Source organism: Polyergus mexicanus, unplaced genomic scaffold, assembly GCF_030449975.1.
Source record: "Polyergus mexicanus isolate NDT 795.1 unplaced genomic scaffold, iyPolMexi1.0 SCAF_13, whole genome shotgun sequence".
Lineage (NCBI taxonomy): Eukaryota > Metazoa > Arthropoda > Insecta > Hymenoptera > Formicidae > Polyergus > Polyergus mexicanus.
This window is the reverse complement of record NW_027223333.1, coordinates 799,284-826,990: the sequence shown is the minus strand read 5'-3', so window position 1 is coordinate 826,990 and position 27,707 is coordinate 799,284. Positions and strand designations below refer to the sequence as shown.

The 27,707-nt window shown below is 40.0% G+C and overlaps 2 protein-coding genes across 10 annotated transcripts; one reads left to right on the top strand and one right to left on the bottom strand.

The window, feature by feature from the left end:
* Positions 1 to 71: 71 nt before the first annotated feature.
* Rbp (RIM-binding protein) lies at positions 72 to 25,842 on the top strand. Of its 8 annotated transcripts, none has more exons than XM_070305522.1 (17): positions 72 to 1,587; positions 5,521 to 5,997; positions 7,644 to 7,972; positions 8,143 to 8,323; positions 8,718 to 9,158; positions 9,477 to 9,780; positions 10,034 to 10,617; positions 10,802 to 10,928; positions 11,631 to 11,839; positions 12,161 to 12,565; positions 12,733 to 13,264; positions 13,397 to 13,609; positions 13,878 to 14,086; positions 14,368 to 14,604; positions 14,781 to 15,039; positions 16,982 to 17,250; positions 18,664 to 25,841. In XM_070305522.1, the coding sequence occupies exons 2-17, from the start codon at positions 5,854 to 5,856 to the stop codon at positions 19,174 to 19,176; spliced, it is 4,956 nt and encodes a 1,651-aa protein (XP_070161623.1). In that variant the 5' UTR covers positions 72 to 1,587; positions 5,521 to 5,853; the 3' UTR covers positions 19,177 to 25,841. The 8 variants fall into 8 exon arrangements, with proteins under 8 accessions (XP_070161623.1, XP_070161629.1, XP_070161628.1 ...); XM_070305528.1 differs by having other exon boundaries at positions 1,503 to 1,587; positions 5,863 to 5,997; XM_070305527.1 differs by lacking the exon at positions 72 to 1,587 and adding an exon at positions 2,547 to 2,758 and having other exon boundaries at positions 5,863 to 5,997.
* Positions 24,624 to 27,619, bottom strand: LOC138938502 (uncharacterized). Of its 2 annotated transcripts, none has more exons than XM_070305535.1 (5): positions 27,358 to 27,619; positions 26,747 to 27,050; positions 26,509 to 26,670; positions 25,999 to 26,404; positions 24,624 to 25,318 (listed from the first exon to the last, which is right to left on the bottom strand). In XM_070305535.1, the coding sequence occupies exons 1-5, from the start codon at positions 27,474 to 27,476 to the stop codon at positions 25,218 to 25,220; spliced, it is 1,092 nt and encodes a 363-aa protein (XP_070161636.1). In that variant the 5' UTR covers positions 27,477 to 27,619; the 3' UTR covers positions 24,624 to 25,217. The 2 variants fall into 2 exon arrangements, with proteins under 2 accessions (XP_070161636.1, XP_070161637.1); XM_070305536.1 differs by having other exon boundaries at positions 26,747 to 27,061; positions 27,358 to 27,438.
* Between the last annotated feature and the right edge of the window lie 88 nt (positions 27,620 to 27,707).

Here is a 27,707-nt window from a genome sequence, read left to right as displayed (position 1 = left end):
ATCAAACAATACATGTGGCAATATTTCCGTAATCGTGGATACTGATTAAAATAATTGATAATCGCGCCATTGTCTTGGAGTTTCTGACTGGCATGAAGAAGATTTCTGGAATTTGATGGATAAAGTTGATATGTTCCTGGTAATATGACAGAATTGTTTTAGACTGTCAGAGAGGTGCTGTCATCTCTTCCGCACAAATTTCAGATAGCCGTGCGTATGCGTGCGATGCCACATTAAAATTAAGCTGGTTCTCTTCATTTTCGCGGATCTCGTGCCTCGTTCCCTGTCTTTTCACATGATGGCCATTTGTTTACATGAAAAAAATTGCACGAAAGGAGAAAGTACAATGGGTTAGAATGAAACGAATAGAAGGGAATCGAGGATCGGAGTTAGATAAATGACCTGTTTGATTCATTGGTTTTTATTTTTAATTTAATTTGACTTATATCTATTTTTTCTTTTTATTATATAATACTTTGTGGCTGAAGAGACACAAGTTTAGTGTCGACATGTTCCACGTTACGTCATTAAATTGTGATTATATCATATTTTATATTGAAATAATTCAAACAATCTTATTGGCTTTTAATTAATATTCATCAAATATTTCTAAATAAATGAAATAGATGTAGGCGGCAGAAAGGGCAGAAAAGTCGAGGAAAGGGGTGAACGAGGATTGAGAGTTGGTAGTAGGAGAATGTAGCAAAAGGAGGAGAGAGAAAAAAAGAGAAAAGAGAAACAAAGACAGACAATGAAAGAGAGAGAGAGAGAGAGAGAGAGAGAGAGAGAGAGAGAGAGAGAGAGAAAGAGAGAGGAAGAGAGAGTGTGTATGTGTAGAGAGTAGAGATATCGTAGGATTACCTCCTGCTTATTGATTGGTCTTTTGTGAAAGCTACACCCCTATGTAGCTGCGACGCGAACCATTTCGCCAAGTCACTAGACTTCCAGGGTATCGGATTTCCAGGGTTGTGATACCTCCATATTTGGCACGATCGATCGAACTCTTAAACGCCGCGTGCGAATCGATTCTACTCTCGCGCCAAAGATAATGTCGCGAGCGATCGAGTCGGCACACATCCCCGCAACGAGGAGATCATCTCTTGGAATAGGCGACACAACGAAAAATGATGTAAAGAAAATTGTGCGAGGGACTTTGACGATACAGCGACTCTATATCGGCATTGATCGCTGAGTGACCCATATCTGGCAGTGACGGGAACCCCTACCTTTCTTTCCTCTCCCCTCTTTCCTGTCCCTTTCGACGTTTCTCGCATTTTGGTGCGCGCGCTTGCTCTCTCTCTCTTCAACCATCCCCATTCGCTTACCTTCCCCTATACCCTGTACGGGGGTGCACCACTACCCCACATGGGCTGTTGTATCCCCACCTATTACACCCCGACGGCGAGCGACCACCACTATCGGCCCCTACCTCAAACTCTAGCAGCCCTGCCTGCCTTCCACGGTCGAGTAGATCTTGGGGGTTGTACGGGATGATAGCCGAGTGAAAAAGCTTGGCAAGTCCCGAGGAGAGTTCGCTCATCAGCAGCAGCAGCCCTGGCCTGCCACAATCCCTTTGACTCGGTCATCGTAAGTGTCGTGTCGAGGAAGTAGAGTGAAAGTTGGTATGAATCGAGTGCGAGCATGAGCACGAAAGAAAGAGAAAGAGAAAGAGAGAGAGAGAGTAAAAGTGAGAGAACGAGTGATAGAGAGGATGAATGTGTTCAACATTTTCTTAATGAAGAGAGCGGACGAGCGAAAAAAAGAACTCGATCTACCGTTCAATATCAATCTGACATCCAATGATTGCACAACACAATCGAAGAAGCAATGATATAAATGCTGAATGCGAGTAAAACGTCGTACGGTGATATCTCGAAACATACATCCAGCGTGAAACATATATTTCTCGGAGTGCACCTTCCGTTGGTCCGGTCGATTGGCAAGCTAAACGTGTCGAGGCTTACAGTGACGGTTCTTTGAAGAGTGTTAGTCGTGCAGATAACAGCGACGATGACGATGATAACGACGACGGCGATGGCGACAGTGGCATCGAGACGGCGGACCAGTATGGCGGATGATAATCGTGGAGTGTCGGTGGTGCCACCGCTGCCGCAGCAGTCGACATCGCCGCTGTTACCGCCACTATCGCCGCCACCACCACCTCCTCTGCTGTCGTCGTCGCTGCCGTCACTGCCGCTGCTCGTGATAGTGGTTGCACTATGTGCCCGCCGTGCAATGGTGTCCGGTGCGCACCGGGTGCACATGTACGCTACGTATCTTTCGCCCTTTAGTGAGATCAATAAGCAGTGCCGTGGCCACTCGAGCCGTGCCCCCGCTGAGAAACACTCGTTCCGTATTTAGTGTTTCTCGTTCCCCATTCTGATCTCCCTCTTTCCCCTTCTTTAATGTCGTCTTGATTTCCACTTTGATATTGTACGAAGCTTGAATTCGCAAACTGGACCTCGAAGAATCGAATCCCGGAAGCGACCAAGCCTTCCGCAAATCATCACTGAAGGCTGACTCTCAGTAAAAGAAAGTGCCCAGTGTTTCGACGGAATCTCCACCTCCCTCGTACGAGCGACGATCGCGGACGGGATTTCTTCAGACTTCCTCACTTTCGGGCTCGGCGAGACTGCCCCTTTTCGTTTGCTTATCTCCGTATATAAGTCGCTATCTCGTCCGCCATCGAGGTGTTTCTCGATTCGCCTGCTCACGTAGCACTTGTCGTCCGCATCGAATTATTGCCAGCCAGCACTTGGTAGGACTTTTTTCTTGTCATCTTCTTATCGCTGTCTCTGTCTCTGTCTCTCTTTCTCTATCGTGCACTATTCTTTCTCATCTATCCACCTTTGTCTTTTTTCATGCTTCGCACATTTCTGTCCGTTCATATCGCGACTTTAACTACTTCTCCAGTTGCTTCGTCGTGACAGAATTGACTTTATCCACTTCGTTTCGTTCGACTCGTGTCGTTATAAGTCCCATGAAAATTGCGGTATCGATCTTCCGCGACGACTCGCTCTTTATTATGTCTAACCTAAGCATCTAAAAAGTATCAAAGATCTCGTCTTTCTCGAAAGAAATCGTTGTCTTGGCTCTGAATGATGCGGGATCGTCGCGATATGACTGATTCTTAAATGAAGTCTTATGAGAATGGAAGTCTTAGGAGTTTGAAAAATGAACGTGCTCACTCGGCGCAAAGATATTTGACATCCTGATATGTGTAAATGACAGCTAGGATGCTCCTCGACTTTCGCTAATGATAAAACCTCTTTGAAAATATATTTCTCTTATCGGCAATCTATTGTTGTTCATACAATTTCCATTATTTGAACTTCACGTAATCACACTCTCGACGATGTTCGAGCCAACAGTTTAATCAATCGTCCACACCCGACGATAAGTTTGAGTCTATCGGTAATCAAAAGGTCGACGAAACGAAGGAAGAGAATTCTGTTCACACAGTAGAACAGTAACCGCGAAATAACGGTGATAAGATGTTTTATCTAAGTGAGAGCTATAAACCGCATGTGGCGGAATAAAATCGATAATTGGACACTAATAGGAGTCCCGCATTAACTTGCTATGCGTGAATGGAAGCTACTTTGTCAAAAGACTTTACATTTTGTCTCTTCACATTATAGTACACGCAATCGTGATGACAAAATTATTCTAATTTTTATTTTATTTTATATTATTAGGTTAGAAGACTCTCTTTATCTCTACTATCTCATTCACTTCGGGATAGTGCATTAACTGATTCTTCGATCGTCATTTGATTCATTGTATTTTAATACTTTGTGTACATTGTTACATCAGCGACGCTGATTGTTCTCCAACGCGTTTGTGAACTTGTATGGCACAAAAGCGGATAATTGCTTGATCGTTACTTTCACTTTGTTAGTCTCTGGCAGAAAGAGAAACAAAGAGCATACAAGCCAATTAAATGTATCAAGAGACGGAAGTGTGCCCGTTGCTATTAAATCACATTAATAAAACAGCGATAAAAGAAAAGAAAAATGAGAGAGACCGAGAGATGTGTTTTAGTGTGGTTATTGTTAATTATACAGTGTGAGTGTGGTTTTCTATAGCAAATTACACGCAATTACATTTATTATCGCAACAAATGGTCGAGTTGATAGCATAAATTTAATTTTGTGATGTTTCTCGCGAATTTGATTATTTTATGGACTGGATTTTTTTTTTCAAAATACGTTGTCAAAATAAATTTCTTCTTCTTTGTACGATTTTGATTAAAAATATTTACGTGAAATATTTTCATTACCGAATGTATTTTCAGTAAAATATTCACTCTTTTGAGCACACTTTTTTCTCCCGCGATGTGTCCCTTAAAAATAGATTGCTGATAACAATTAAATATCGCAGCAAAAGTTTCGTTCAATCTTTGATATAGAAAGATGGAAAAAACGGGGAATACAAGCCGCGGATCAATTGATCGGATAGGACAAAATTAGCTGCCCTTTTATCTCGATGCGTGAATGCGGATGACCGGACCCGGGGGGCGAAAGTCCGCGATGCGAGTATACGGTTAACTGAAGCTTCGTGAGCAAGGCACGTGTCGCTTGTCATGACATTTAATGAGATTCTGTGGCAAATGTGGTGTGCAGTATTGTTTGTTTGTTTGTTTGTTGTGTGTATGTGTGTACGCGCGGATCTCAATCACGGCAACTTTTTCGCGTGAAAACCGCGAACGAGCACTCGCTTTGCACGCGATGCATTAACACGAAATACATAGCGCATACATACACAAATTCAATGATATAGCTGTAACAACTCCGGCGGCTGATAATAATAACTCGGGCGCAGTAGTTAAGTTCGTGCTCTCCCCTGGTATGCCTGTGTAAAATACGTGTTCGCGGTCGGTCCGGTTCGTTGCGGCGCCAGCGACGAGCGATCGTCGACCATATAAAGTCGCAAACTCAGATTTTCCACAGACGGATTACAAACTCCATGCGAATACCTGTTGCCAATAATCGCGCGGACTGAATTTTTCATTTGCTAACGAACTCTTGCGATTTGATTCGTAGCATCCATAAAATACGCGGTATTTGAATCACGAAATTATCCTTTATCCGATAAAGGATCAAAGCTGAAACCTTTTTGGTGACTGCAAATATATGAGATCTCTAATTAAAAATATAATAAACGTGTATATTTCTTTGCTGATTCTTATATTAGAGGAAAGGACCGTCGAGAGTCTACAGCGTATCGAAAAGAGATTTGATTTAAAGGGGCCGCTTGAGAGCAATTTTTACTAAATAAAGGACTAAATCGATGGAATCTGATCGCGCTATTTTCAGCTACGACATCTTGCACTCCGATAGAGAGTTATCGTTAATATATTACCAATAAGTCGTGAATATACCAATAAGTTTATTATATTAATAATTTGAGTTGAACTTATCTCGATTCAAGTTCCAGAATTTGAAAGTGAAATGTAGAGAAATAGCCGCACTCTTTAATAAATGAAGAAACATTTTGCATACGTGCGTTTTCTCCTAGGATGATCCCATATCTAACTACGAATCAGCCGACCCGATGCGAAAGACCGCTGGTACCCCTTAAACGCGAGGCCCTCCCCGTTTCCGAGAGTTACGAGAACAACTTCCGGCTCGTTCAGGCGGAATTCGCAGAGAGAAATAGGAATCCCCTTTCGCACTACACTAAAGTCGCACTGTTAAACTGTGTGTGGGATCGTGTGTGTCGTGCGCGGCGCGGCTCAACGGGGCGCGCAAAGGCGGGCCGCCCAATTAATTAAGATAGCTCCTAGACACACACGCTAGATCGATAGGGACCGGCCGCGATAAAGACTGGCGAGGGTCTCAGACTTCAGGGATGTTGCAGTGCTGTGGTGTTGGAGGTGGCGCTTCCACGGCACCTCACGCTCCGCAGCTGCAGGGTATCGGATCCGCTGTCGGGGCTACCACCTCCACGAGAACCACCATCATGCAGGACGCAGTTCTCGAATCCATCCTGGAGGTGAGTTCTTCTTGGTCCATTTCTTATCTCGACACGCGACATCATTATTTCATATAATGTTGCATCATCGTGATAAAAAAAGTTGTGAATATCAATGTTTGTATTATCAGTGTTTTGCTTTTCCCCTGTATTTATTTAAGAAATTATAGCTTTATTATTGTCATTTATTTAATTTGCAACTAATTATGGCTTCTAATTAAATATAGCTTTTTTCTGTTTTATAGAATTGATATCCGGATGCTATTTTTTTTTTTTTTTTAACTAAGAGAAACTAAATCTTTCATCCTCGCTGTTTCTATGCTCTCATGAAGGAATAGAAACAGTAAGATGTTATTTCGCAGTTTACAAAAATTAGAGATCTTTAGCTGCGATATTAACGAATTCACGATTGCGGAACGCGTGCGTGTGCTCATCGCGAACCGAAAGTCCTTGAAATTAAAGCCGATTATATGGAGAAGTAATATGCATGTAATCAACACACATACACACACGTCTATATACACGCGCGCGCGGAAAAGTTATGTGTAAACCATCGACAATGAACTGCGGTTTATTAAAAGCTCTCTTTCATTCTCGTCACAGATGATCGATAAAACTCGCATAATATAATGAAAAACAAAAGTTTTTATTAACATCTTCCGGCTACGATTGCTCCTTCTCTCCGAGAGGCTTTAATTCTTAAAATAAAATCACTTGAACTCTATAAGCGATTTATGTCTTCTATACGTGTAGGGATCTCGAAAATCTATACGTGGGAAAATTAATACTGACTCGCGACAGAAGTACCCTACCGCAATCTAGATAATTGAAGCAATTAATTTCGCGAAGTGGTAAGCAATTTTGCAGACTACATACAGGATGTCGTGCCATAATTACCGATTAATTAGAAAGAATATATCAAAGAGAAGATGCGCGTTGAAATGATCTGTCGGATTATCCTCTTATTTTCCGATGACAATTTTTTTTCGCGAAAGATTTTCCGCTAGATTATATACAGCGAGAGATCAGTTGCGCGCACCTTCGGGCAATTGGAGCACAAAAGCTCCTCTTTCATTACAAATGTGACATTCTACTCGTGAATTTCTAATCAGATCTCGCTCCAGGTTATTAAAAGGGGCCGCAAAAATCAAACCAGCTTCTTTTTTCATCCGTTATTTCCATTCTGGAACATTGTCGGATAATAATATAAAATTATATGAACATCCTATATATTTACATTTTATATCTTATATTATTATTATTGTTATTTTGTTGTTATTATTATTATTAATATATCTCTTATATATTAACATCTTATTAAAATTGCTCTTTTAAGTTAAATTATATTAATATCTTATACATAAAATTAAAAATTCTAATATTTTATTAAATTATATTTTTTATCATATAATATTCTCGTTGTGATATATTAAACTTGATTTTAATTTTATACGTAAGATTCATCTTGCTACTTTCGTGATTCCAGAAACAATAAATCTTTATAAATAGCTTCTATTAATTGAGGCGCTGGCGCATGTTTATATTAATAAACCTACGTAGCTACATGTTACCGAGCAATATTAATCACGCACTGAAGAGGATGTTGCATCTACCGAATGTTGACGGATATCATTTATGCAACAACGCTAATTATACGATTCGTTTAGCAAATGCGAGAGACGGAAGCCCGACGAGCGGAGCTGGAGAGGCAGCACGCGGATGCACAGAACCAGCTGCGGGAGAAGATAGCAGGACGCTATCAGGGCCCGGAGTCGGTGGAGGCGTTGCAGTCGAAGATTCGGGAGCTTGAGAAGAAGACGGAACTGCAGATGGTGAAGCACGAGGAGCTGTCGCTAGAGCTGACCAGCTTGAGACGTGCGCGTAGCAGAGGGCCGATCGTAGGGCACGTCACATCCTCGAGTATTCCGACGTCTACTTGGCCGCCGGCCGGCTCCGAGATCGATAGAATCATCGCCAAGATCGAGCAGGACAATAGGTATCGATAAAATTTCTTTTCAGTTAATAAAAGTGGAATTCGTCAAGCATTTGCAACTTCGTTCTTTGCACGCTGCGTATATAATATGCATATGTGCATAAAGATATGTCAATTTGTGAACTGTATTGGCGAATCGCGAATACGCGAATGATTAATTAAAATCAATTTAGCACCGGCAGAATGTTACACGAACTGGATCACGGGTCGCGGGGAGCGATAACCACGCAACAACCCTCGGCCACGCAAAGCATTCTTCGGTCCAGCTCAGAGAATCTTCCCAATCTCGGCCAGCACCAACACCCACCTCATCCGCACGCCCTCAACCTCGGAATGCCTACCCAGATGGGCCACGTATGTAATCCGTTTCTATGATGATCTTTGTCACTCTAATCTATTCCATTAATACCGAGATAAGATATCAATAATAAATGTAATTTTTTAAATAATTGCCAATAATTAATAATATATATTTCAATACTCTATACTAATTATTGATCGGTATATTATTATATTTATATTTACATTTATATTACATTTATATTTGAACAATTTTCACATAATTTTCACGCATTCTCTGTATTTATTTTTTATATTCTGTAAAGCCTCAATAAGAGTTTTTAGCGATCAGACAAAAAGTTTTTCTTGCTATTGTTTTGGAAAGCATTCTCACCGCTATTTACATTAATAATTAGAGCTGAGAAGCTCTGAGATATTTGCTAGTCATTGATAAGACTTATTCGAACAGTACGCAGGCTCACCAATGCCCTTAACGCCAATGATGCCTGGCTGTCCTCCACTGACGCCGAACGGACCACCGTATCACTACAGCGACCCGATACCGCCGGCGCCATCACTCTCCAGCAGTCAGTCGCAGCCTGCTTTTCAACAGAAGATCCAACAATATCAGCCGCAACAGCACGATTTATCGAGTTCCCATTCCCAAAGTACTCTGCCGTCGCAACAGAAACAGCAGCAACAAACGCACACTTCACACTTTACAAGTAATCAGTATCAGGAAAGCTATCCACATACGCAAACGTATCAGCAGCCGCTTCAGCAGCAGCAGCCGCAGCAACAACATCCGGCCTCGACCACGTACCTGACATCGGTCAGCCAGAGCGTGATACCTCACTATACACAGCCTGCTCAAACCACCCAGAATTATCAATTGAATGGCAGTCAACAGGTGTGTCATCAATTATTCAATCGCGATTACTTTTTTACAAGATAAATTAACTTAACGATAAGTAACAGGATTCTTGAATATTTACAAAGTTATCTACCTTCAAATAAAACTCGTTATTTTCAATGTTTGTTAAAAAAGTATCTGCCTAAAATAGATTTAATGTAGAGCAGTTACGGATTAATGTTGGCCATCAATTTCTCATCGTACTTTTTTATATTAGATGTATTCAATTTTATCATATATACATCTCAAAAATTATAAAAAAGGCTAATAAAATTATAAACTTTACAATATAATGAATCTGTGTATCGCATACAGGCAACGACATATCCTAACTTGTCCATGGCATCGCATCCGAATGGGATTTACAGCACGGGCACAAGCAGCTTCAATACCCAATTGCCCCATCACAATTACAGTGTGCCGCAGACAAATATTCCGCAGACCACGTTGCCCTCGCTGTACTCCACCACGTCCTACCATTCCACTCTTGGAGGCCTCACGAGCGTACCCCAGACTGTTCTTCCTTTTTCCACTGGTCAAAGCACCTTTGCCACGAGTGGATCGACTTATTCCACTACCGTCGGGACCAACGCTTTTGGGACGTCGGGCGTAACCTCAGGTCAGAATTGCACAAATATGTATCATTAAAAGATTTAATGTATACAGTTGTTTTATTTTTTTTTAGACAGCAAAAAAAAATGAATTTTATTTTTTCAACTTCTAAACAAAACAAATTAGAGCATTAATGTTTTAAACTTTTCAATTTATAATATTATTATTTTCAGTGTGAGAAGTATACTATTTTGTTAAACAAACAGTGCGACAGTACAATTTTTAAGGTTAATTGATTGTTTTGATATCTTTTTGTGCAGGTACTAGTTCGGGAGGTTTGTTACAAGCAATAGGCGATCCTCTGCAAGCGATGCAACAACTCTCCGCCCAGTCGCAGGCCAATCAGCTTCAGCAGCAGGCAATCATTCAGCAGATCCAGCAGAGCTTGCGCGCCAGCTCGCCGACCGCGCCGAGTACTGCAACCGGCCATCACTTTTTAGGTCCCAGACAAATGCCAAAGATCCCCACGAGTATACTGACGAATCCCCTGGACCGATTGACCAACACCGAAGACATTGTATCCGAAGGTCAAGTGGATATGCTGGACGTGCCCGGCAAGGGCAGATGTTACGTTTACATAGCCCGTTTTAGTTATGAACCATTCCAACATTCACCGAACGCGAATCCAGAAGCGGAACTGCCAGTCCAGGGTGGCGATTATCTCTTAGTTTGGGGCCAGCCAGACGAAGATGGTTTTCTGGATGCGGAGACGCTCGATGGTAGACGCGGTCTAGTGCCGGCCAACTTTGTACAAAAGTTGATCGGCGATGATCTATTGGAATTTCATCAAGCCGTTCTCGGCCTTAGAGATGTGGATGATTCCGCCTCGACGAATATCCCTCAAGTGAGCAATATGAAATCTAAGAAGATATCTAATGATGTGACGCACTTATCTTTTTAATCCTTGCGACAAATACATCGACATTATGACAATAGCAATACATAATAATTAATGAGAATGTTACTAAAATTTCATTGAGAAAATGATAATCTGGATGTAATAATAATTTTTATTTCGTCTATTTTAGTGCTATCTGCAAGATATTGATTTAGAATTAGCCGCGTTAGAAGAAGGTAACCGGAATCGTCAAGCAGAACTGTCCGCGTACGCGGAACTTGACAATATCGCGGAGGAGGATGAACAAGAACCGCCAGGTTAGTATGCTCTACCAGTTTGCTATGATAATCTGCGAAACATTGCATGACGCATGTTATTAATATCAAATTAAACAATATAATAGACATCAAATCTACCCTCGCAATCCAGTAAATGTCTAGATGTATTTGGTACTTGGATCAATTAATAATTCTAGAAAACCTGGCAATCGGATTCACTTTCAACGATGTGGTTGAAAGATTTTTCGGATCATTGTTTCAAAATAACATAATTATGATGCAGTTTTAGAAATTATTTTCTATAGAACTTGCTTTCATGGTTTGTCTGTCCCGCTTGATTGTGTGTGTGTGTGTGTGTGTGTGTGTGTGTGTGTGTGTGTGTGTGTGTTGTGTGTGTGTGTGTTGTATGTGTGATCTATATATGTTCAATATAATCGATACTTCAAAAACGCAATACTAAATTATTCTTAGTGTGTATATCTATAGCGCTTCTCTCTTTTCTTTGTTGCACGAATTGTGGACAAAAAAATCTATGCATGTCAAACAGTAAACGTCCACGTCTCGATCCCGAACCGGTTTTCACGAAGTGAGTAGTCACAGAATAAAATGGGGAACGCAGAGAACCGAATCGCGTTGCACTGTGTTAGATGTTGGCTGGACTTAGGTTGGCTTAGAGAGATAGACAATAGTCAGAGATCCTTAGCTACAGCTAGGCTTTGTCTTTGTCTTTTCTTCCTGAAGAAGTCTACATGTTTTCGGACCTAGTTCCGGCGCCGCAGCACCTCACACTCGAGCGGCAACTCAACAAAAGCGTGCTGATTGGATGGACCGCGCCCGAGAACACGCATCAACTCGAGTCTTACCATGTCTACGTGGACGGAGTGTTGAAAGTCACGGTGAAGGCCACTGAGAGGACTAGAGCCTTGGTAGAAGGAGTCGATTCTACTCGGGTTCGTATAAAATCTCTTATTAAAACTATTCATTTAATTCTATAGAATTCAAACATTGCACAAAACATGTGATCGCAAATTTGAAATTGTAATTATTAATTATACAATTAAAATTATGTGATTTTAGGACTAAAATATATACGAGATAAAGTGTTTTATGGAAAAGATTAAACTGTCTTAAGTTTTAAATGACTATGTGATTTCAGAGCATGTAATAGAATGATGGATGAACTTGTATAGAAATAGTAGATTAAACTTTTTTCTGTTTTATATTTTAATCCATTTGAACTGTATTAGAAACATATTCTTCTGTTGATGCAGCCGCACAGAATAAGCGTGCGTTCGGTCACGCATTCGAGAAGAACGTCGCGCGATGCTGCTTGCACAATGGTGATCGGTAAGGATGTCGCGTTAGGTCCAACCGCCGTCAAAGCATCAAACGTCACGGCGACCAGCGCTGTAATATCTTGGCTACCCAGTAACAGCAATCATCAACACGTCGTATGCGTAAACAACGTGGAAGTGAGAACAGTGAAGCCGGGTGTTTACAGGCATACTATCACCGGCTTAGCCCCGTCGACGATATACAGGGTGACCGTCAAGGCGAAGAACTTACGGGCAACGCATTTCGAGGACCAAAACGCCCAGGCGGCAAATAACTTGGCCTGCCACGTCCACTTCAAGACATTGCCCAAGGGATTGCCAGATCCTCCGGTCGATATCCAGGTTAATAAAATTTTACATTTTCTTATTAAAAAAAAAATTTGTAATCGTTAAATTTTCTAAAAAATATATTTAGAGTCTAACTTGAAATTTCTGAAATTTTCATAATACTATTTTCAAGGAAAAGATCTCTCAAACATTAATGGTACGTAATGTTATGCAATTTTCAGGTGGAGGCTGGACCGCAGGACGGCACTTTGCTAGTGACCTGGCAGCCTGTTGCCCTAAACGGTTCGGCCGTCACCGGTTACGCGGTGTACGCCGATGGTAAGAAGGTCACCGATGTCGACAGCCCCACCGGCGATCACGCGCTCGTCGATATACACAAACTTATGGGTCTCAACCCGAAGCACATCACCGTTAGGACTAAGAGCAGGGAGAGTCAGTCGGGTGACAGTTGCGCAACGGCGATACCTTGCAGCGTGCTTCGCGGAGGTCCTACCGTAGCTCACATGCCGTCCCATGGTGGACCCCCGCATATGGTGGACCAACGACAGCAACAGTCTACCGGCATGGTTCCTCAACAGGATGATTCCGCTCGTCATCGCATGACTAGTCAGCGATACCCAAACGCACCGATGCCTTCGCACATGCGACGACACGTGACCAACAGGATGGATGCCCACGGCCAGGTTATCATCGAGACGGATGAGAATCTTTCCGACAAAGAGATTTATCCCGGACAGAGTATCCCTCAAATGGGTAAATATAGGAAAAATACGAAAAAGCGGGGGAATTTGGGTTGAGTGATGGATGATTTTGGCGGAACTCGAACTCCCCTGATTATGTAGGTTGTGTTCTATCTAATCGCGGTTTATCAACGGTCTCTTTCAGGTATTCCAGAGATCACGAAGGATTCCGCGAGCGAAGCAAATTACAGCGAGGAGGATGATCCCACACGAAGATCGCGAATGCCGCCGCAGCATCACGGCCCACATCATCGTTATGGTCCTCAGATGGACTCACAGGGTCCACCTGGCGCGCATAGGTCTCCTAACATGAGTGGTCCCAGCGGTAGACCTCAAGATCCTTATTATGACCAAACGGGTAGATATGCAGTCATTGTCTTTGCTATAATAAAATTTAGTTTCTAATTGAGCAATTTAATTTTTAATCCAAAAATTTTGAAAAATTTTTGTTTATGTTAATCAAATTATTTATATAAAGTATTTATCGTAATGCTGTAAAATTTTAGTTTTCATGAATCTTTTTTGACTTTGTAATTGAAGTTTCTTTGTTAAATTATATTAATATGTACATATATATAATTTATATATACATATTAATAATTTTTTTTTCTTTGCATATTATTCAGGATCTCAAAGGGGAAGAGGTCCAGTTTATCGTGGTGCTCGCGGCACGCAAGCTCAAGGTGGACCAAGTCACCCAACAAGTGCAGCTCAACAGATGAACAAAAGGCAGCGATGGTTCGTAGCGTTGTTCGATTACGATCCCACAACCATGTCACCAAATCCAGATGCGTGCGAAGAGGAATTACCATTTTCCGAAGGCGATACCATCAAGGTTCCATTTTATTTCATATTGTTGCTTGTTTAGTATTTGTAAAAATATTAAAATTATTGTATGAATTGATATTAAAATTGTTTTAATTAAAACAAAAATTAGTTTTTTTACGTAAAAAATTACATATTAGTTTTCTAAAGTTTTTAATAAAATTGAAATTAACTATTTGACTCTTATATTTATATTTATATAATGATATTGTATTTGAGAAAATGTGACAATTTTCTCTTATTGTATATATGTAAAAGAAATCTTATATAACGTTTTATTATGTTATGTAGGTATACGGCGAGAAAGATGCCGATGGTTTTTATTGGGGCGAATGTCGGGGTAGACGAGGATACGTTCCTTATAACATGGTAGAGGAGCTTAAAGATCCACCAGGTCAAGGTCAGCCTAGTAGGAGAGGACCTACACAAAACGAGAGATGGGGAGACATTTATGCGAGTATGCCCGTGAAAAAGATGATAGCTCTCTATGATTACGATCCTCACGAATTGTCTCCCAACGTTGATGCTGTAAGATTTTTATCTCGTAATATTTTGAATTTTTTTATATAAGTCTCATTCATAAAAATATCATTTAAATATACATGTAATCGTTTGTAAAAGTCCATCAATTATCTTCTATTCATGAATTATATATTTACATACATATTTACTATATAGTACTAATCGATTTCTTAATTTTATAGCAAGTGGAATTAACGTTCCAAACCGGAAACGAAATCTACGTTTATGGCGATATGGACGACGACGGTTTTTACATGGGCGAGCTGAACGGCGTACGCGGTTTAGTGCCGAGTAACTTCCTTACCGAGGCACCTGGACAGAATCAAGGACAGCCGCCACCTGGTAGCAGGCGACCTGGCGGCCAAAGTCAGGGACCGGGCGCGAGAGGGCCGCCGCCGCCTCCACGGGAACCTCCCCCGGCCGGTCATCGACGTGGCAAAGGTAAACAGCTTCGATTCAGTCGTATCGATTCTTTCTTACAGCGCCGATTATCGAGGCATGGATCCAGCTCCTCAAGCCAAAACAACACGAGATCAACGATGTTGTGCTTTGCACGGAGAAAAAGAGATTGCTCTGGCACAACAGCGTATTTTATGTTGTGGCAAATTTCGTCGGTCATTACACAAGGAACGAAGGTTAAATTTTTTAATTAAATTTGTTTCGACAGAAAAAAAACGAAAATTTATTCGGCAATATTTTTTTTTTTTACTTTATAGAACAAATATAAATTTTATCATAATAAATGGAATAAACGATTACAATAGCAAAGTTTAATCGGTTTCGAATTTGCAGTAGCGATGCGATAGCAAGATTTTTTTCTTCCGTGTGTACATCGATATCGTTTCGATGTTCCCAATTACCGATATATGCCTTGATGTAGCATTTACAACATAACAAGAAGTCGCCAAATTCTTAGAAACTAGAAGCGATTGGTTTTTACTGCAAACTAGAAATTGTTGGACATGGGCTGTACGCGATTCGAGATAATGGGATGTTGGAACTGGCTCGAGGAGTTGTTGACGTGCGTTTCTACACCGACGCGACGCGCCAATTTCATAAACACAGTCGAATCGAAAATATACTCGTATTGTGTTCAATTTAATCGAAGCGATAGCGTCGCGTCGATGTGTAAAAGAGAAGAACGGAAACACAAACGACAAGCAATACAAGACACGAAACCAGATGTGCCAGACGACAGACAGAAGGTCACACTGATATCTTTAGCATTGCGCGTTAATCTGGCGAGTCTCTGGATGATATTCTTTATGTAAATCGAGCCGAATGAGCATGCGGCGTATAATTAGATGAAATCATCATTTTAAGTAAAGTATAAATTGCGCGTTTGACGTGTAATATGTCCCGCATATGCATTTTAATCAGGAGGACTCGTTTTTTCGCTTCAAATGTGTACACGCAAATAAACGCACTTACCGATAAAATATCATTAATAATCCCGCTCTTTTGCGTAGGCATTTAATAATACAATATTATATATACGAAATTGTTGCCAAGATCGTCAATGTTACAAATATGCATCAATAGAAATTTTCTGTGTCACATATACATAAGAGAATTGGTGAACATTCGAGGAACACGTGCTATCATACACACGACGATATACATACATATATATATTATAAATTTTATATATATATATATGTATATATCTGTATGCAAAAAAACACCAAGCTGCTTTCAGTGTCTTCTATTAAGTATATATCTAATATACATATATATACATATACGTATATTTTTATATATATTTTTTTCTCTCCGGGCACTATCTGCCTCTGTTACTACTATTCTACGTATATCTGTCCTATTCTCTCTGTCTATATTATATACATACGTATTATATTTACACTATATATAATTATCAACTGATTATATATACACACGATCATGTTGCTGTGATATATAACAGTTTACTTTATATACCGACATGATCTGTTTCTGTGTGCCTGAACTGATCGATGGTCGTCGTGTCACATGATTGTCGTTCGTGTCGTGTTGTCATGCTGGCCATTTACGATTACGTTGATTTTTCCGTTTAATTATTCATCGATCGATCCATAAGTAAGATCACGATTACGCTCATAAATTTCATTTAAAGATGCCGAGAAACGAATAATGGCATTATGCTCTGGCGTGACTTACAAAACCTCGCCTTTGGCAATTTCAGAACTTTACGCGATTTGAATGATTCTACTAGCAATCCGTCTCTCGCTGATCGCGTTGGAAGTATATCGCACGTCTCTTTAGAATCTCGAAAGTATATATATTCTGGCATGCTCGATCGACTCGAAAGAAAAAAGAAAAAGAAGAGTAAGAGATAAATGTGCCATAAATGACAACACGGTTCTGTTCTCTTCTCTGTTGCTAGATGCCTGCATTGTGCCTGTGTCTGTCCCTGTCTGTCACTTAGACTCTAGACAACTACAACAACAACCACCACCATCACTAATGAACAACCAACAACATCAACTACAACATCAAAACAATCCACCGCATCTAGCCTACCAACAAGCGAATCACCACAGCTACACGACCGTAACCACGTCCAATCAGCATGGGCCCAGTCACTTGCCACCCGGCGGCGGTGTCATGGGTGCCCATCAGCAAGGTCCCGTACCGCCCCACCTTCAGCAACAGGTGAGTCCGCTCCTCTTCCGAAAATTTCTTCATTGCTTTCTTTCTCTATCTTTCTCTCTTTCTCGTGTGCTTTTTTCGTCAAATTCGTATGCTTTTGTGCGCTTGTTCAGGTACAGGTACATCAATGCTTTCACGATCGACGACTGTCCATGATCGGCAAGTCGTTGTTTATGTGTCATTATTGCCAATCTCCTTTTTAAAAAAAATAGAGAGATTGAAATTTGAATTTTATCCAGACCAAGTCTAAGAGAAATTGTATATTCTCTTGTTATAATTATTACATTATTCTTTTAGAGAAGGGGAAATTTTTTATTTATGTTATTTTGACATATAAATAAAATATGGATATCGAATTTGAGATTATATAAAAATAGAAGAAATTTATAGAAATCTTATATATTTCTGTGCGTTTATATCTTGTATTTGTTGCTTTCTGTGTTTCATTGTCAGCTCTAACTCGCGGTTCTAACTATTCTTGTTGAATGATATTTGATTCTTTCGCATGAATGTAAGATATATATTATATATTGCAAAATATAAATATGTATATATGAAATATAAAATATATTAATTGTTTTACAAAATTATCAATTTTTTAGGATATCAATTTCTTTCAAATGTAACGTAGATTAAAAAAAACAGTTGTTGAGAAAGATAGTTTATTTTTTATTAGAAAAACTTGATCGTTATTTGGTATAATATTTTTGCATTTTGCTTTTGCAGTATGTCTTTTTGTAATTTTGCAAATGTGAATTGCGCTTTATTGCGTGGCATATGAACTATGTGTCAATGTATATGTCGTATATGCGCTTTATATCATATAGCATGTTGTACTATCGTCTTACTTGGCCTTTTGTGATATTCATTAAAATCGTTGCAATAAAAAATGTACTTTTTGCTTCGATAGACTGCTAGCGTGAAAATGTCCCACACTGATACATATTCTACAAAATTTATGACGAATCAGAAATATGACACAAACATCTTTATATAATATTCCTGTCTATCCTTATTTTATCTTCTTTGGACTATACATACGCCTCGTCTATCAACAACTCTCCTTATTTATTTTTATCATCAACTATTTTAAACTACAATGTATAGAACAAAGGTCATTGCATCTCTTTTTTGCATTGCCAACAATTTACATTATTATTAGCGCGAATCGTAGAATCTTCAAAATGATAGAAAAGCCTCTTCTCGTACACAAGTGACACTAGCGGAAGTATCCGGTAGAGCGCAATAGAAATAGGAAGAAAATAGAGATTAGAGGGTCTCTAGCCAAAAAGATAGACATTTATGGAATTAACATTCTAGTGATTGGACGAATTCAACAAAAAGACGAAAAAAAAACAAGAAAATTTTTATATTTAAGGGAGAAAAAATCGTTTATCTATGTTTCTTTGTTCTTAGGGGAAGGGGAGGGGCGGCGTGGTCAATCGAGTCGTTGGTAGTAACATGCCAGCTGTGCAAGGCCAACACCTTCAACAGCAGCAAGACTATCAGGGCCAGCCAAATCAGCCGTATCAGCAGCAGCAGCAGCAGCAGCAACCGAATCAGCCGTATCAGCAGCAACAACCGAACTTAGGATATCAGCAGCAACCGCAACAACAATTCCAACAACCACAGCAGCAGCAGCAACCAAGCCAGCAATTTTCGCAGCAGAATCAGCAGGGCGGACCTGGAATGCAGCCTCCTCAGAGTACCAGCAAACCCATGAGAGGAATACCGGCAGTGCTACCGACAGCACAGTCCAAGACGCAACCTAACACGCAGCAGAATCAGCAGCAACAACAGCCACAACAGCAGAGTACCGGGCCGAACCTGATGCAGAAATTCACCGAGATGGCGGGCGCGAGTGCAGGTGGTGACATACTATCCAAGGGCAAAGAGCTGATCTTTATGAAGTTTGGATTGGGCAAGTGAGAAGGAGCTATCGTTGATGGCGCGACGACGATGATTATGATAATAATGATGATGATGATGATGATGATGATAACGACGACACGTTATCGCGATTGTTTTCGTTTCTTCCTTTTCGCGCTCGACGTCTATGTTTGACGCATACGCAAGTTGTCGATTTTTCGACAAGTTGTGCAAAAAATCAGTATTATGACAAACGTTGTTTCACAGAGAAGGGAGTACATAATAACGAGTAATCTCGCCGAATGTGCTGTTGCTGAAAACAAGGCGGAGGACGAAGAGGTGAAAAATCTGCGCCGCCATTGCTGCTGCTGCTGCTATTGTTACCTGCTATTAATAACCGTTAATTGTGCGTAAATTGTGTTATAAAAAAAGATATCGTTGCTGGACAAATATAATTGAGGACGAACCTCGGAAGGGAGAAAAGACATTCGGTGGAGACCGCTCGGGATAGAAGGTTCACGCCAAGAATTGACACTGACGATTTCATCGATCGAGAAGAAATAAGAGATACGTATGAGATTCATCAAACTTCTTCTTAATCCTTCTTCTCCAAAATCTTCTTCTTCTTCTTCTTCTTCGCGCGATGGTAGGATTCTCGATCGGTGTTGCATGATCTCTTAAAAAAAAATGTCGATTGTTCGCCCGCCAAGAATCTCCCAACATAAACGAGATAATCAATGCCAGAAACATGAAACGCTATATTCAACTATCAGCGTTGTGTCTTATAAATCGTGTATCCACGCGACTATTTCTTCTAATCTCTCTTCGTCCTCTTCGAACCTCGCATTATTCGGAACCGCCATTCGGTTATCAGAGCAAACAAACGTTTGCCGCGATTATATCGAAGGCGAGAAAAAAAATGCGCATACTTAAAAAAAACAAGCGGAAACGAGTGCGCACTAGCGTAGTGAAGCCAGAGAAGGCGAAAGCCGGATTTTCGTCATGCGAAAAGAAGAGAGAGATGGAGGCAGACCTAGAGAGGGATAACCATATCGTCGTATAGGAGTGAGGATGCGACAACAACATGGGTGTGCCTTGGAGAACCGTCTCACCCAGCAGCAACCAATAATCATATCTCTAATCGATAATTCTCTAGCTATTTTTTCCTTTCTTCGTGGAAATCGAGCGCTATATCAAGAGCCGTGGCGGCGCATACACAAATAAACGATGACGATCTGTCGTCTTGAGAATTTTCTCTTGTTCCCATGTGTGAATAGGTGTGTATGTGTGAGACTGGAAAAGCTCCTTTCCCTCTCTTTGCGTACCTCATACATCCACTTCCCTATATTCTCCTCTTCCGCTTCTATTTTAGCATCCCCTTGGATGGACCCGCACGCGTTGAATCGTTGCATTTGGGTCGCGAGAGAGAGAGAAAGAGAGAGAGAGATTTCGGTCCTTTATATTTTCGGATGAATCTCGGGTTTGGGATTGCTTGTTCGATTAAGAAAAGCGATTTGTTGTGTCCAAAGATTGAATGATGATGGGACCGTTTATTGTCTGGCCGTCGTAAACGGCGCACAAAAATCGGACGTGAAACCGAGCGAAGACGGACACCAATGAAACACTAACGTGAAATACTATTATTCGATCGTTCGATTGAGGCGTGCAAATCAGCCGCGTATCGAGCGATGATTATATATAACTGTGTGAGTGTGTGTGTATATGTGTGAAATAGGCGAGATGGAATGAGGGATCATAGCGTGTACGCAAGTATTAAATAATAACGAGATATACATATGCATATACAGATATATATATATATATATATATATATATATATATATTTACATATATACATATATTTAACTATTGCAAAGAGTTGTTACATCGCTACTTGTATCGTATTTTGTACAAAGTATCTTTACCTTCGATTGTTTTTTTTCGCCAAGATATCTTTAATGAGAAAAAAAAATATGGCGGAGAAAGAGCGACGAATCTTTTCTGGATTCACTGTCGAGTCGTTCATCATCATCATCATCATTATATATCATCATCACGTAAAAATAATCGTCGCGCCTACCCTTAAACGCGATCTTGTATTTAATTGTTATTACTTGCGTCTACACTTGTACTCGCTCTTCATGTATGTTTTTTCGGCGACAGTGAATATACATATACATATATAATATACATATACATATATATATATATATATATATATATATATATATATATATATATATAGCGAGACAAGCTCGAAATTTTTAGAAGAAAGAAGCACCGCGTAGAGGGAAATAATCATTTCTGTCAAAAATGAAACAATCTTTATAGATTCAAGATCGTAATTTAAGCCTTTCACCTATATCAGGACACATCAGCTATAATGATTTTCTTAAGGGAAGAGAGGAAAAGAAAATGTGTGTAATCTTATAATAATGTTACACGATTACACTTTGTTAGAATTTAAAATGCTAAATATTCGAAAGCTGAATTGAAAAGATTAATTCTGCGATTTAAAAAAAATTAATACGAAATAATGTAAAAAAGACCGATGCATAATGGGAACATCATATATACATCATTATGGACCAAATCGAAGCCTCTCACATTAGGAAATTCAAATTTATTGTGTTAAGTAAAAATTAATTAAATAGCTAATTTTTTATTTAGTGCGTAATGAGCCTGTTCACATTAGCTATTTTATGATTTTAATAGTTTGTCGATCAAATTTTTATATATAAAAAGGAAAAGTTTATCAAAAAGCCAAAATAACGATGATCGGAGAGGTGTTATATATTGAGATACATATGTGGAAAGATTAATTGAAGAAGACGGATGGTATCTCCCTGACGCGGTGCTTTCCTCATCAGGCAATCTTGATCGATCGACACTTGCATCGAGCGAGTCTGTCCAAATCAAAAGTATACCATGACAGATTTCGAGATTTTTTCTTTTTTCGTCCAAATTTGCCGTGCGATTTGGCAAGACGACGGTACTTAAATGCATTCAACGAGCTCGATCGATTGATCAGATCCAGTGGTGTAGCGTCGGATTATGCGAGATTTTATTTTAATTGCAAGATGAATCCGCGACGATGTCAACTATGTATGTAATGAATCTTCATGAACGCTCGCTAAATTATTTTCGCTTCTCGTTGTATATTTTTTGATTAGATAATTGTACATAAATTCGCACTTGCAAGCGTAAGAAGAAGGAAAATATTGATGCTCATTTATGGAACTACACGACTGGATACGGGTGGTTGACAGAATTGAAAAGCCCTTTTCGTTTGTAGAATACGTCCCTTCATGCACACGCCAGCTTCTGATGCGACTTTGCGTTTATTATCTTCTTCCTCTACACGCGATTCGCTCTTAACTATTATAATAACACCGTTATTCATATCCGAAATCGTAATCTTGATTCAGGCGATGTGAAAAAAAAGACTGATACCGAAGTTTCCAATGCGCCCCTTTCTCCCCCTTTTCCGCGAATGTTATAACGAGTACCAAAACACTAATAGAGCGAGTGTTTGTATTTCTCGTGTATATCGCAATCGTTATATGTGTTTTCTCAGTTGTCTCCTGCGTTTTCGTATTTCTATAGTATATAGCCATATATAGTACTTTCATGCAAGCGAGGAAGTATACATGTTTGTTACGAACTTTAAAAAATTGATTATAGGCAGAAGGAAAAAGAAAAGAGAGCAAGAAATATATATATGGGAGCACCGAAACGAGATATTGAGCGAGCGGGGTTCCAATAAAAGAGAGAGCGAATTTTTGAAGGAGAAAGAGAAAAATTGTGAGAGAGAAGAAAGAAAGAAACAGAGAGTAATTTATACAGCGCGCATTAGTGCTTTTACTTACGGTACAAAGTCGAAGAGAAAGAGAAAGAGAGAAAAGTAAGCATTTTTACTTATCATTCGTTAGACTTTTAGATACAATCATCTAAAACGCACCCCCTATACGACTTTCGCGTGAATGAACTTTGTTGTGTATCTCGCGTTTAAATGGATCATCCGCGATCCTTGTCCCTTGGTCCAGACCAAGTGCTAGCGATCGATAAACGAGAACAATAAAATAGCGAGACGCGACGCAACGATTTTTCCGCAGATAGGATTATGTGACGTTAAAGCTCATCAAAACTCGTCAAAGCTCCTGATTCGTCATTGCGTTATAATGTCTCGCGATTATTTGATTACAATAAATCATATCTCAGTGGCGGAAAATTATATATTATTTTCTCTTGTATCTACAATCGTGGGATAATTGATTTTTTTTTCTTTATACGTCGTTACGCCTATAAAATACGATTCGCGTTTTCACCGTAAAAACTATGAAATTCGTGTATTATTAAGTCTTTTTGTTACATTTGCGCTATATTCGATATATAATTAATACATAATTCATTTGAACGACTCACAATTCTGGCTCAGAGTAGAAAATAACGGATAATTTTTTCGTCTAATTTAGGATTTATTTTCTACCGCAATGACGAATCATCAGCGTTAACCGACTATACAGGACTGGATAGAGCTGGATTCCTCGGGATCGCGTTTCTATTAAGACTCACGCCTATCTCACTGTATATTCTCATCATTATCGACTTACAATTAGAAGATACTGAATGAACGATTCGTGTAGCTCTTTTGATATCGCGGCAGTCGACGTCGGAAAGAAAGTCGTCGATCCAGCGAACGAGCGAATTCTCGAAATACTGAAAGGAATGCAGATGCGCCCAATGAATCCTACTTTTTCCGGACTTTTTTTTTTGATAGATACTTTTAGGCATAAGACACTGGGTTAATTTCACCTACTAGGTGTCGAATAGAATAGAATATAATGCCCATCTCCCTCCGACCCCCTTCCCCCCCTCACACACACACACACACAGATATACACATACACACATTCCGGGTCGATACGCGTCAATAGAAATCTCATGGAGTCCGTTTGAGAGTCTTGCTATCATGAGAGCGGTTCTCGATAGTAAAACATTTCATAAATAAAAAAGAGATGTAGCTATTTATTCTTGAAAAATTGTACATTTTTTGCGCTGGAAGTAAATAACATTCAACGATTATGTTCGAGTCTTACTTTCCGAAATATTAATATTCTAGATTTGAAAAGATCGATCAAAATTGAAAAATTTCCGAGCTCTCTGTGTGTTAATCTTAAACGGACGCCGGGGCGATCCAATGAGATCGACGACACTCTGTCCTGGGATCCATGGATCTTTGTTTCGTAGGAAGACTTCACTGAGAACGAGAGAGAGCGCGCAATAAAACGAATCAAAGTGACAGATGGACGGTATAAGAGGAGAAGATTAGAGAATCTGGACGGTATTAATTAGTTGCCAATTATTATCATTTTTTTTTCAAGATATTAAAGATATGAAGAGGTACAGAAGCGCTAATCGACTGTATGCAATACACGTACGACGTTTTAATATAACAAAGGAAAAAAAAGAAAATATCACATCGTTTCTTGAACATGTCAAGAGAAAGAGAGAGAGAGACGCCAACTACATTTGTCGTTCAGTAATCTTGCGCTTTGTTTTTTTCTATAAATTGGTGCGCGTAACGAATTTCATTCCTTGCTAGGTCGAAGTGAGAAATAAGAAACAGGAAGACAAAAAGCTGCTAAATACATGTAAGAGGAAAGGGAGATTTAAAGAAAAGGGAGCCCACAAAAACACACACAATGTTATTATAAACGACTAATTAATAAAAAACGAATCTTGTTTGTTGTTACTTCTGGTATACCTCGTTGTATGAACTAATGATGTTAATTTCATTCATTTTCAACATAGCATTAAATCGATTCGTTTTTTGTTCTTTTTCTATTTCTCCTGAGAGTTGTACTACGTTTACGATTTTTCCACTGTTATCGTTGTAAGCTTGAAATATTGAAGCGAGAGAACGGGAAAATAATCGATCCAATCGAAGAAACCGGGATGTGCTCAATTTTTATTTAGCGCGTCATCATAATGAGGGACGAGTATACAATATCGATCGATAACTGTCGCGTCGGAGAATATTGAGGGACTAAGGATATTTCTTTTTCGTGTGACGATGAGACCACGTTCGACGTTGTAATCTACGTGTCTTCCTCCCAGACGGTTTCCGTCAATATGGCAATGTTATCCAGGCCGCGCATCGGCGCGTACTCGAGCGTCCACATCAAGTTCGTGAAAACAACTGCGACAATGTTATAACAAATAAATTATCAACAAGAAAATACATCGCAAACAATATCGTTATCAGTATTCACGAAAACGTATGAAACATATAACGATAAGTTTGATAAGCAAAAATATCAATTTCAAAAAGAAAAAATTCGCTGACTTTATCACGTTTAATTTTGGAATTGGTCCTCTACATATTAAGACATACTTTATTTACTTTTCAAGAAAAATATGTAGAATTGAAAGTACTTGACTATTGTAAACTGAATTCTTCATTGCGAGATAGAAGTTGTATAGTATACACACCTCCCCGCGACAGAATACGATTAATTCGAAAATCTCTCGATTCTTCGCAGCAAGTGATTGACAATATTATCGCAGACAATACCGAAATTTTATGACGATAATTTAAATTTAGATCGTGTGAAATATATATTGGAGAAATTCGATTCATTATATCCCAATCTCCTGTTTACCCACAGCTTTAGCCGGAAATACGAAACACCTTTCAGCCAGCAAATTGAGTTTCAACGCAAGTATAATAATTTGTAATTATATAAAACTTACTTCGAAATAATTATATAACTCACGTATATAAAAACTTGAGAGTGTGTGCTTTTTTCAGAACGCTGATCAGTTACCATATTAAAGGTGTTCCGTATTTTAGTCCGATTTGAGTCGCACAGCACTTACGCATCTCGCCCTGATGCAAGTCGGCGATTAGCTCCGGGCACGAGCTGTTGCAGGGATTAATGGGAGTGAGCCGCAATTGAGTCGCGCCGCGAAGCTGCGCGAGCGCGATCAGACCTGAGTCAAGTTCGACCTTCTTGTAGCTCGGGCTGTTGTAATCCGAAGACATGAGTACCCAGTTGAAATGCGCTGGCGAGACCGTACTGGAAAGAAAGTACGGCCGCTGGTAGTACTTTCTGAGCACCTTTACAGCATTGATGTCGCAGTTCTGCCAATGGACGAACCACTTGGCCACCTCTGGCGCGTGTACGCGTCGTAGAAAAGCCGCGAGATCGGACGAGCCAGTACGCAGATTGGAAGTCAGAGCGCAGGGTACCGTCTCCATCAGCCGTTCGTTCTCCAAGTAGAGCTGTTCACGATATAATCGTTTTTGTTTCCTTCATAGTTTGCTTTTGACAAAAATGAATCGAGAAAAGATAGTCTTATCTTTTAGATGATGAAGCTACTACTTACGTGGGTGATATTGTCGAACCAAAAGTAATCAGTATTCATCACCGCCCATGAGTCCATCGCGTCGGTGATGATGGCCGGTGCATCGCGGCTCAGATAATTATCGACCAGATTACGATACCGCACATCTGACAGACGATCGATCGTCTCCAGCGCCTCGCAAGTCTACGAGAAAGTGTTCTAATAATTTTTTTTTCCAAGCAATAGTTACGATCTTAGATCCTAAAAATACAAAGCGCACCACACAGTCTTCCTCCGTGATAGTATAATCATTGTAGAAGGGATTGTTGATCATGCAATTCTCATAATAGAGCGGCTGCCAGTTCCAGATCGGCAACACCTTGATCAGCAACAGACGACTGAGGGCGGTGAAATGCGTGCCGACGAAGTCAAGCTGTGCCGCGAGGCACGCCAGAGTACCGAGCACTATCAGCACCAGGGTGCCACGGAAGACGAGTTGCAACCAAGAGCGACGCATCGCTGCTACGAGCGGCTGGCAAATAATGTCCATTTCCTCCTCGGTGAAGCCTGCCTGCTGGCAGTATCTGTAAAGAAACTTTAAGCTTAAAATTATCACAATAATTTTTTTCTTTACATACAGAGAAAAAACATTTTCTTTTTGAAAAAAAAAGAGATAACATAATCATAGGAAAATGTCTCGAAACTATCGCTGATCTCTCGCTTGACATAAACTTAAGATGATAAAACTATCGCATATGAATATTTTTTATTAATTTTTCCGATTTTTCTTTGTAGGAATAGGATAAAAAGTAACTTTCGCAACGTGGCGATTATGACAAGACGATTCCATAAAAATAATTCCAAGAAAATGCCGAAAAAATAGCTCGTTACTTGTAAAAGGAATTAAGCTCATCGTCGATCAGTCTCAGCTTCTCGGAGTGCGTCATCTCGTGCTGCTCCTTATTAGCGTACATCTTCCGCGGTTGCTTGATGCACTTGCTGCTCGACATGATGACTCGATGGATCTTCGCGTTTGAGTGCAAGATAAAAGCGATCGTGTGTTCCTCTCGAAGCGGGCGGCAAAAAATCAGGACCGGTGGCAGAATGGAAACGAATGCGTTGTCGCTATCGAACTAGGACCGTGTGTGCGCGCGCTTGTATCTGCCAACGCGATATATTGATCGTTGGATGCGCGCATAGACGCGGGAATACCGAGACTGCTTTTAAAAATTTTTTATCGA